General features: G+C 37.7%; 1 protein-coding gene across 1 annotated transcript; it reads left to right on the forward strand.

Annotated features, from left to right (window-relative positions):
* Positions 1-2,157: 2,157 nt before the first annotated feature.
* pyya (peptide YYa) lies at positions 2,158-7,883 on the forward strand. The gene is made up of 3 exons (XM_085352000.1): positions 2,158-2,345; positions 7,676-7,756; positions 7,859-7,883. The coding sequence occupies exons 1-3, from the start codon at positions 2,158-2,160 to the stop codon at positions 7,881-7,883; spliced, it is 294 nt and encodes a 97-aa protein (XP_085208126.1).
* Positions 7,884-12,216: the final 4,333 nt, after the last annotated feature.

Below are 12,216 nucleotides of genomic sequence, written 5' to 3' on the forward strand. Positions count from 1 at the left end.
ACTCCAATAGGGATTTGTTGATTTGTTTATATACCGGTAAATAAATAAATCAAAATAATCGCAACTTTGCTGAGCAAAACGTACTTAAAATAAAAGGTTTCTTCTGCTCGCTTGCCTTTAAGCGTTAATTGGTGTCCAGTAGCTTGGCTGAGGTGACATCTGGAGCGCGTTCAGTACCACGGACAGCTCAGCCTAGTTTTACCACACAACACATGCCATCGATTTGCCTCAGGATCCACATCTGTTTCGTCTAAAAAGTATTTTTTTTTTAAAGCAGAACTTCAATATAACCGATTACAGCAGAAATGTGCGCAAAGGTCACTGTTGCTGAACTTGATCAGATCTGCTCTAAATTCTGAAGATCAGCTTTATAAGACCTGCTGAAGGAAGGAAAAGGACTATTTTATATTTTTCAAATGAATAAATACATAAAAGGAGGATATACGTTTTTCTTATTTATTTATTGAAGCAACTCCGACTTTAATCTATAATTCACCCCATGCAATTATTTAGAAAAGGACTGGAAAATACAGCAAATAAGCAAATAAATAAATAGCCGGGCTGCAGGGTGCGAGTGGGGGTAGAGAGCAGAGGTTTCTGGCACACCTTCATCTGCTCCCACACATGCACGGAGAATAGGAAACGGTCTGGAGAGGTTCACACTCCAGCAACATAGTACTCATGGTAGGTGAAGGCCACATTCACATAATACAGTTATTCTACCAAGAGTCTTGGTGGAGATTTACTGCTGCAAATGGAAAATGCGAAAAAAGTCGCAAAACGCAAATAAATAAATAAATAAACAAACAAACAAATAAATGAAATGCTACAATAATATTTTATTTTAAGGATTTCACAAAATATTGCGGTTCTTTTTTGTTTTTAAGTTGTTGGTTAGACAAGATTTACATACAGAGTTTTAAAAGACAATTAGATTGTAGACTGCTAGTTCTGGCCTGATTAAATAGTGTGGGTGTGCGATCCGCTGCTAAATGTGGCACAGCATATAGACCAAAACACCCAGAAGGTAAATCCTGAAGCAGCTGGTGCAGCTTGTCAGATGTGAGCGTCTGTTAGTTTCATGGTTTTCTGTAAGTCTGAATGGAAAAAAAAAGAAATTCAATTTAGATCTCTTTTTTAAAATTCAATTAATTGTGAAACAAATTAAACAGTGAAATGGCCAAACTAATGCAAGTGATAATTAAGCTCCTTACTGCCATTTTCAACAGCCTCTGGACATTTCCACCGCAGACTCCACAGTCAGACAGAGGACAGAGGGATTTTTTTTATGCTTTATGTTAGTTGTGCAAATTTACGAGTTTGCAGTTTTTAAATCTGTGCAGACCTGGTATGGAGCAAACCAGTGACTTCTGGGGAAAATGAACATGCAGTTACTTTATCTGACTGTTAATCCAGACATACACAGATTTATAGTTTGTTGTTGTAAAAAAAATACTTGTTTAGTTATCAACAAGAAGTTACAGCAAGATTTCTCTCTTTGTTGAAAGGCTTTAATCCAGGATTCTAATTAATAATTGTAACAGCAGGAGCAGATTTGGTAATGGTATGATGTGATAATGAAATAATCGTCATAAAGCTGATACACTTCAGTGGAAATCCAGTTCCTCACACAGCATGCTAGTTATTATTATTATTAATGCAAATTAAACCTTTCTGTAAACTCCATTAAACCCACAGCCTCCGTGAAGATGCGTGAAATCAGTTTCCTCCTCTAGAGACAAATCCATTTTCTTCATCTTCTTTCAAAAGACAACAACTTTCAGGGAAGAGCTGACAAAAAATCAATCACAGCCCAAAGCCCTAAAAAACATTAAAGGTATATATTGACTTGTTTAACCGCTTTACACACCTCCGTTTACTCATCAGCCTGAGCAGATATTACAGATGAAAACAGATGACATTTGCACCCCTCAGGAGAGGTATGGTACGGGTCGAAGGTTTTGTCATTAGACAGGAAAGGGCAATAGCCTTTATTAGACTCAAAGCATCTTTTTTAATGTATTTATTTATTTGTAAGATTTCATTTAGGATTTATTTATTATTTCCTTCTTTTTTGTTATTTTTCATTATGAATCAATGGGAAATTAGACTTCAACAGTGGTTAGATTTCCATAGCATTTATGTGCCTTGTTACAGATGGTTGTGATACTGAAACCTTGGACAGTGCTGGTGGCCTTAGTGCTGTGTGTGCTGGTCTGTCTGGGAACACTGGCTGATGCCTACCCCCCCAAACCCGAGAACCCAGGAGAGGATGCTCCTCCTGAAGAGCTGGCCAAATACTACACTGCCCTGAGACACTACATCAATCTGATCACCAGGCAGAGGTATGACCACACACACATACACGAGTGTGTGCCCAACAGGCACCGCTGTTCAGGACAGCCTTGAAATGAATGTGGTGCTCAAATGACATTTAGATTTAGTACCATGAGAAAATGACTGAACTTGAAGGAAAATGGTGATTTCCAAACAAATAAAGAAACCATTTTCATCTCCTGCATTAAATTTCAATAAGGATATCAAGGTAAATTTAACAAGGTAAAAAACAAGAAAAAAAGATACAGCACAATCTGCTTCATCACCAATGAAATGACGTGTGCCATATTTGAAAATGTGGAACGAAAAAACAAAAAAGCTTGAATTAATTTTTTTGTTCAGTTTTCTTCCACCAAAAAATCCTGCAAGGCAGGGCACCAATATGAATATTTAATGGTCCCACACTAATAACCTTTCCCAAGTCTTTAAGTATTGTTTTTACTGTTGTGGATGATCCACATGAAGCTGGGCATGAAGAAAGTATGTGAGTTAAATCACTCATAAACAGCCCTTGAAAAATCCCCTCAAAATTAATGACCCTGAGCCAACTGTAGGTGTTAAGCTAAATGTGTTAGTGGGGAACTTGAGCCTTTTCTTGCTTCTTTCCTGCCGATCTTACTTTAGTCCAGACTTCATTTTATCTTCCTTGAGTCATTAAAGCAAGCTGGTTCATACATAAGCCTGGAGCTCTGTCAATGTGTGATGTACACCCTCTTCCTCCCCAACACTTCACACAATGAGATTATAGATTAGATTACTGTCCACTCTCCGAAACCTCCAGGCCTCGAAATGAGCGGGACCAGAGCAATAAAATCGGCGCAGACCGACCCAAGAAAGAAGCCCAAATTCAGTTAGCAGGGCCCAAGCTAAAGCCTGCTGCTCTCAGGTATAAAGATCACCAGTATGGAATTGTCAGAGGGTGTTTCATCATTGGAAACAGTCACACTCGGGAGCTATCTGTTCTCATTCATGAAAGTCAAATAGGCCATTGGTATTTAAATACATCCAGTGCTATAGAAAGTTTTTGCATTTCACTAGAGAGGTGCACATTATGGTTTTCACAGTGGGTGTGAGTGTTTGTTAGGTTTAGACACACTAGATACAACTGATAGATCTATGAGGTGTAACCACAAATGAACAAAAGAAAACAAAAGTAAAATTTGCATAGTTATTATATCATATGTGCTATATTGTGACAATGTTAATATTTAAATATTGCATTTATCAGTTACCATCACATGTAGCCACGCTTTTCAGTGTAAGTAACATTTCTTACTACTCCAAATTATATGGAAAATTATACACAAATACATCAAAAATACCAAAACTAACAAAGACACGTTCATCCCCAACTGGCTCAAACATTTCACAGAAAGCTGTTTTAACACATGAAGGACTGTGAAGATGTTAAAGAGGATGGATTTTAATTCTGGTGACTTTTGTCTTTTTTTTCTTTTTTACAAATATCCATACAACTAATCAATTAAAAATTAATTCAAAAGAACACTCAATCCTTAGATTGAGCTTTAGATTTAAATTAAGGTCCCACAATTGTAGGAATTGCAGGCGTGAGCCTGTGAACCTGCTTGATCATTTCAGTGCAGCACTAACAGAAAATGTTGAAAGTATAATATTATTACATTTCCTTAAGTAAGAAATCCAAGCATTTCTTTCACCACTGGGGAGAAGAAGACACAAAAGGACACATTAAGGCTAAAGAAAAAAATATTGGTAGATTGGTAGGAAGATTGAGGTATCAACCAGCGGTGAAAACATTTTATATCCTGATATGTTGCCAGCTGTGTGACAGCTGAAACAGTACATGTGCGCTTCTTGATTGCTTACCTGCAGGGAAGCACACACTGAGGAAGTAACGGAGCATAAGATTGGGTGCTGAGGTCATAGGGGAGGTGGAACAGATGTTTGATGGGAAAACAGAAGAACTGCAGGCCGCTCTGCGGGACCTGAGATGATTGTTTCGCACACATAAACACACACACACACACACACACACACATTACCAAGTAAATTTTCAGTTAAACGGCTCTGTGATTTTACATTTGCAAGCTCTTTTGGAACCCTGGTTTCCCATCAAGGGAATGATAAAAACCCAGCCAGACTTGGAAATGACAGCCTCGTACACACATTAAAACAAACACACACTCTTGAATTTGAATCTGACTGTGACATTAAAGCATTAGCAGCAAACAAAAGGGAACAGCTTGGAAAGGTAGAGGTAAGAGAAGACAGGTGACAGACTGACAGACAAGTGTGATGCACCAGAACCAAAGCCCAAAAGTCATGTGTTTGTTGTGAGAGGAATAAATGTGGTCACTGGTTTGAATCAGGTTGCTGCACACTGCTGATGATTTTGAAAGGAAGGACACAATCACAGACAGAAACCTGCCAACAATAAGAAAAAAACCAAAAAAAAAACCTGATTAACACAAAGTGTCCAAAGTGACGGCATGACAAGCACATCTCAAAAAAACAAATATAGTACCAACAAAAGCAAACAACATACAAACAACCTAACAAAGTCTTAGGGAACAGACACTTAACACACACCAGGGAACAGGATAACAAACCCCAGGCAAACTGAATCAAACACTAACAAGGGTGAGGAAAAAAAGGAAATAACTTTCAAAATAAAACAGGAAATTGTAAGGTTGATCAAGAATGAACTCTAAACTCTAAGCGGTGCAGAAAATCACAAAGAGAACTTTCAAAAGCGCAGTGGAAGAGAAAATTTAGAGACAGACAATTGAAACTGTGTTGTCATAAAGACAGTGTCGTGGAGATGTGCAAAAGTCTTGACTTCTCATTTTTAAAAAGTATTTTTCTACACAAATGGAAAATAGGTGCAGCGTTTTATTAAAATGTGTACATACATACATGAGAATGCATTGTATAAAGCTACATTTTAACAAGCTTGAAAGTCAAAATTTGGTATGGCCAACTTTATTCTATAACACAGATTGCTGTAGACATTCACAGTTTTACCTCTCGTGAGCTCTTCTGTGCATACTCATACAGAACTTTCAAATTTGGTTTATCACTCTAGAAGACCTACTGGCACTGGTTGATAATTTGGGCTACCTTTGTCCCCATTTCCCTTCCTTAAGCATGGTTTCCTGACAGCCACCATTTCATTGAGACCATTTCTAATGCTTCAGCAAACAGTAGATGGATCATGCATCTCACAGGTCTTCATTGGATGTTTTTCTATTTCTTAAGATCATGAAAGCACACTTTCATGTTTAGCTGTCTGTATATTTTTTGGCCTGTCACTGCTTTGTTATTTTCTTCACTTATCCAGTTTCCAAAGACTTTTAAGCACGTGGGGCACATTATATCCAGTTTTCCGTTAATAACTCTTTCTTTCGGAATCACTTTTTTTGGAGCAGCTATTGGTGAAACAATGTTATCTTTGGCATTATTCATAGATCCAACTAAAGAAATGGAAACATATATGTTTATGCAACAGAATGCTAGTAACAAAGTACCTAAAGATACTATTCAAACTGTTTTGATAAAACTAATCCAACCCTTGAATTGTGTGACTTGAATCATCCTTGAATCATTGATGGGTCAGTGTTGGTTGTCTTGACAAGACATGAAAGAAAGAAACAAAAAAACTCCTCTGTAAACATTCACTTACACATAAATGAATGAAAAGCAGTCAATGGCCAAAGGAAAACTTCAGAAATATTTCAGAAAGCCTGGAGAACTCTTATTCATGACCACATATATAGAAATGTGGGGTGACTTAAGACCTTTGGACCACCTACAATATTAAATATACCATATAACAGTTACAGGAGCAGCATGGTCATGAAAACTCATGCTATGAATTTCCCAGTGCTCATATTCTGCTGATGTTTACGTCAGATGATTGTTGGTACTTTAGTGTACTTTTACACATTATGCGCCTCAGGATTTGACAGCTCCAATCTAACTTATGGGTGCTGTGATTTCTAAATGCATACACTTTGCAATGATACCACTTACAGTTGACTGTGGAATAGCTAGGAGGGAAGAAATTTCATGAACTGACAATGGTGACATCCTATCACAGTAACAGCAGAATGACTTATTAGTTGTTTGTAAAGGCAAACTGCATGGCTACAGGCTTGATTTTATAAACCAGTGGCAAGGGGACTAAAACCACAGTGCGGCACAATGTATTAGTGTATATACAGATATACAGTGTATATCTCAACAAAAGACGTGCGTGTTTCATCGGTAGCCAAATGAGGTTAAACTTATTATGGTTTCTAAGTCATGAGTAAATGGACTGATTCTTATATAGCACTTTTCTACTCTCCCAGAGTACTCAAAGGACTATATACAACAACCTCATTCACACCCACTCATACAAGCACTTCTAAACTCAAGAGCAAACTAACCAACATTCACACACATTCACACTCCGATGAATGCATCAGAGGGCAACTTGGGGTTAGTATCTTGCCCGAGGATAATTGGCATGCAGACTGGGGAAGCCAAGGATCAAACCACCAACCTTCCAGTCAGTAATTGATCTGCTCAACCACCTGAGCCACAGCCAACTCAGTGATTTTCAGCCTGTACGAACAGCTGTATATTTTTTCCTGTGGCTCTAGAGATTAAATTTTATCTTGTGTCAGATAAATAATCCCTACAATAATATAGAGGATGTGTGCAGTCATGAAAGATGTATGCTGTAGAATCATTCCACCTGAATGCAATCGTGTGCTACAAAAGGCAGGAGAAAAGACTAAACACCTTATCTGCAGATCTCATTTCATATCAAGCTTTGAGGGGCGTGTGTTTTCATATTTGTAACTAAATTCTTGAAAATCTGTTAAAAAACGTGGATTATTATGTATTATATAGAGACCTCTGTAGCAACCACCAATGTGGCATTCATGGTTGTATCATGGGTAATTTAGGATCCAGTCTTATAGAAGGATTAAAGGTCAGTGTATAAGGGATCCTTGCTGCTTCTATTTTGACTCTATACCAATGAGCTGCACTTTGTGTGACTGATTTACAATAAAAGCAAATCTGTTTTTGTAAAGGAGAGTGAAACAGCAGCATTAGGAAGTGTTTGGATCAGCAGTCGTTTTGAGAACAGAAAATGCACTGTGGTGGTCTGAGTCGAGGGGGAGAATGGTGAACCTTTCCACTAACAATGATTATTAAACAACAGAAACATTTACAGAGGCAAACTGTCATGAATATCTATTTTTCCAAAATAATGCCAACATTAAAGCATAAAGACTGAGCTTTAACTTCATGAAAATGATCACAATTGCAATTTACAATAAAAAAAAAATGTCTTCTTCACTCTCAGGTATGGAAAGCGTTCAGCTCAGGAGGACGTGGTCGCAGAGCTGCTGTTTGGTGGCGATAACAACAGAGACCAGAGATCAAGGTAAAGATCCTCAAATGTAAAAACTGAAGATGTCACATGAACTTAAAGAATTTACACTCTTCTCTCATTGGCACATTATTTCCTCTCTCTGTCTTTCAACAGATATGATGACTCTTACATGTGGTGATTCTCCTCCCTCCTCATCGGACATTCCCTCCGGGTACATCCCAGAATGCACCTGGAGGGGCCGACATGTGCCTCTTCTTCCCTGTACTCTAAACCCAACAAAAGAGCATCTCTGACGGATCACAACCTCCCTCTGTTTCTCCTGTTGTTGTTTCACATCTCTGTCACTCCAACAAAACTGTACATAATTTATTATTAAAATAAAATATATATGTATATGAAATCACAGAAGGTGGAACTGTGTCTGTGTGTGTGCGTGTGAGCTTTGGTGTCCTTCGACTGTCCATCAGACTGGAGGAGATTCTTGTTTTGCTGTTTGTATTGTGAAAAGTAACATCATAATATGTGAATCAAATGTTTTCTGTGAGAATAAAAGTTCCCAAGGACTCATGATCTTTTCTTTTGTGGCCTTTTATGTTCATTTATAACTCCGTATTTTAATTCTACCCGCTACTATAGCTTTGCCTGATTCAGAGTTCAACAGACTTCTTATTGATCTTACAGTGGGACTTGCCTCTCAACTGATCCTTTGTCTCCAATAAGGTATTTTAACGTCCTCCCCAAAAACATTTCTAAACTTAACTAAGAGACTGACAAAAAACAATGGCTTTGTCCAAAACATCAATGTATTGTGTTGAAGAGATATATTTAAAAGATAGTAGTAATCAGTATAGTGTCCATTCTGCACAGGCTCCAATTAATGGCAAGGGAAATGCTGCTGAACGCTTAGATATGGAGGAATAGGTGCTCTGCTGAATGAAACAGCAAAGAAGCACCAGCGCCAACTTTGGGAAATAAACCACGTTTAGATTTATACAATAGGAGCAAATTGAGGATGTGCACTGAAGTCCGACTCGTAGACAGCTCTTGGAGAGTAAAGGATGATTCTGGCGGTAAACTGACATTGTTTCTTCTACATCGGTAAGAACAAAGCTTTTAATCTAAAGGTTTTAGGAGCTGCTAACAGTGCAGAAAAGCCCAAACACCGTTTAACTCCAGAAACTCCAGAACAGTAAGATGACAACATTAGCCACGGCATCACCCAGATCTCAGGACAGATATTGTATTATTTGTTTTTTAAAGGAGTTGGCAACTACACTAACACTTTCTGGTAAAACACTGCCTCCTGGTGGTGAAACTTCGGGTTAAGTTTGCAATATGTGAATACAAAAAGTACCTTTCAATCAGTTTTCTTCTGACATTTCTAAAAAATGGCAAGGATAGAGTAGCAAAATCAGGAAAATTGTTAAACACATAGCTTTAATCTTGAAAGTGTGATTTGCACATTACTCTGAACTCAGAAAATTTGAAACAATAGTTAATATAAAATAATGATATAAATAATACAGTATAAATATAAATAACCCGCAGCAACAGCGGACACAGCTCAGAAAATTAGGTTTAGCTTTAGGCCGAAATATTTTAAAAGGAAAATAATTAATAAGACCCCCCACCCCACCCCCCTCTCTCTTTTTTTCAGTTTTTCTGAGTGTTAAAAACTCTAATGAGGAGAGTTATTGATATTAACACAATCTATATCTCTTACTCTTACTGCGTCACTTGCTCTGGGTGAGAATAGATAATGCACTGAAAATGCAACTATATAGTGTTATATTTAAATAAAGACTGAGGTGCTTTCTGAGACATTTATAGCTGGTTTATACTGTCATGTTTTGTAATCTGTAATACTGAAATGTTTCTGGCAATTGAATAGTCCTTGTGGAACTGAGTCAAACTGCAATGTGTGTGTGGGTTTAATTGTTCTTGGACAACAAAAGATCATTATGGTGTGGATGAATAAGATGCATCAATGTGTCACAGGATATGCTGACAGTAACAAAATATCAAGCTTAAATGAAAGTTATCAGGTTATATGCTTAGGGAAACATACAGGGTTAATATGCAGTGCACAAAAGAAAGAGGGTTTACTGTGGGGACAGAAGATTTAGGAGTATTGAGCTAAAACACACAAACACAAACAGCTGCAGTAATGGTAATTTCCTCAGAGACCAGATCTTATTTTATTGTTGAATTTGGGGGGCATGAAGCAAAAGAAAGGAAGAATTAATCCCAGAGCACAGTCATGCTGAAGGCAAAGATGGCCTAATAATACCAGGGAGAAAACCAACATCACATTGTCAAAGGTATCTTTCTCACTGGTATCATTATGTTTCTTTTTATGTATTTTATTTGAGTATTTCTAGGACAAACTGTGATGGAAAAACAAAAGCTCTCACACTTACACATTCTTCTCATAGCTCATGTATTAATTATAACAATAGAAAAAAATGTGAAAGCAAAACAAGCACTGGCCCTTTAATGCACCTCTACGTAAAGCACCGGGAATATGGTCAATTCAACCGGAAGTCTCTTGATTCTAAGCGTTAAAGTATTACATTCCCATCCCGCTTCTTGTTTACCTGCATGCTTTATAATTTTTATTTCAGTGGCAACTCTTACTTTTATATAAATATAAAAATATAATGCTTTAATAATTCAATTTTATTGTAGCTTTATTCGCTAAATGCCCTTTATTCTGAAGTTTTCTCGGAAGTTGTGTATTTTTCTGCCTCTTCCCGTCACAGAGGGAACCGAGAAACCAGACGACAACAAAAAGCGCACGAGACATCACAGACGGCAGGAAGCGTCTCTTGTTGTGTTTAAAGGTGGGTGAGTTTGTTTTTATGTGTCGCAAATATCATTTTATTAACAGACGACGTCTTATCATTAAAGTATCCTAATAAAAGGGTTGTTTATTTAAGGGAGCAGATACACTAAAGCTAGCTTGACAAAGGTGCGCGCGTGTGCGCGCGGTTCTCTCAGTGTATTTAAATAACCGCGCGCCACTAGCGCTACATTTCATTTGTGATGTTTGGTTAGCATCTTCCTTTGTCAGACAGGCTATCTGCATGTCTTTCTGTCCCCCTCTCCTTTTGTGTTTGTGTGTGTGGTGCTTTGTTATGTATGACTCCTGAGATTAATTAGTAGACTTCTCTGCTTGCACTGGTGTATTTGCACCTGTGTCGTTTATTGTGTGTTTGCTGAGGGATTCATTGGTTATGTTAATGGTAGTGTAGTTAGGCTACCAGTTAAACTGTTTTAAGACTTAGAGTCACACTCACCCTGACAATTTTATGACAGTTTGTCAAGCTAGACTCATCTGTCCTAATACTTGACAAATATAGCTTTTTTAAAATTGCTTAATAAAGCCATAATATTAAATACCATAAATCTCTTAAAGTTTTTTCTTTTTTATTATGTATTCTAACAATTCAATAACAATTCTGAGTAATTCTCTTGCTGTTGAAGTTTAGTAACTGACATGATTTGTGTGTTTGTTATCATCTCAGAGACTCAAAATAATAATAATGATTAGAAACAATAATCACACTACATTTGTCATCAGTTAAGTTGTAGTCCAGCTATTATATCTGCTTGGTTGGGATTTTCCTTTTGAAATGGTAAAATAGTACAAAAGAAAATGAGGATAAAACAGCACTTTAGCTCAAGTCTAAGGAATAAATCGTTTGAAATAACCAGCTTTACTAAATACAGGATAACGACACAGTTTAAACCATGTTGGCATGTAGTACAGCACACAGCCAAACAGCTTTTGCCGGCATGTGCTTTCTACAATTGTTTCTTTACATACAGCAGGCCTGTCCTGGTGTAACTAAGCAGATGGATGATGGTGGGGGGTGAATGGAGGAGGGGCAGGGATGTTGCATAAATAAGGGAGTAATAGAGAGGAAAGGATGGGAGGAAGGTAAGAAGGAGGGGAACATCATTAAGGGGATCTGCAAGCAAGAAAAAAGGATTAAAAAAGCAGAGGGGAGTGAGACAGCAGGACAGAGTGCAGAGCTGAGGAAGCTGTGAGGGAAAGAAGTGTTAAAAAAAGTGACGATGAAGCAGGAGGACGAGGAGGGGTGTTTGTTGGAACGTGTGAGGAAGCAGAAAGCAAATGGACTTCACAGCATTTTAAACACAGTCATTAATGTGTCTGTGTTGGGCTGTTATTGTAGTTGACATGTACAGTAGCTGAGCAGCCTACTTCATCCACATAGAATGAGTCCACGTCCTCATCAGTAATATCAACAAAAGAGAAAAAGTATTGTACTCCCATACTCATTGTCATACAGCTCAGTGAAGTTATGCTGCTACTCACGATGTGCATTTATTTGATGAGTCATACATACACAGTGTGAGTTCAGTTCAGGCGCACCGTCCGTGGTTCTACTTAGATTTGCAACATCTGTTTTTTGTTTTTTTCACACTGAGGATATACACACACACACACACACACACACATTCTGCTCTAAAACGGAATAAACTAG

This window comes from Diplotaxodon limnothrissa, linkage group LG4 (genome assembly GCF_057381915.1).
Source record: "Diplotaxodon limnothrissa isolate DT_005_m linkage group LG4, D_limnothrissa_male_GT1.1, whole genome shotgun sequence".
Taxonomy (NCBI): Eukaryota; Metazoa; Chordata; class Actinopteri; order Cichliformes; family Cichlidae; genus Diplotaxodon; species Diplotaxodon limnothrissa.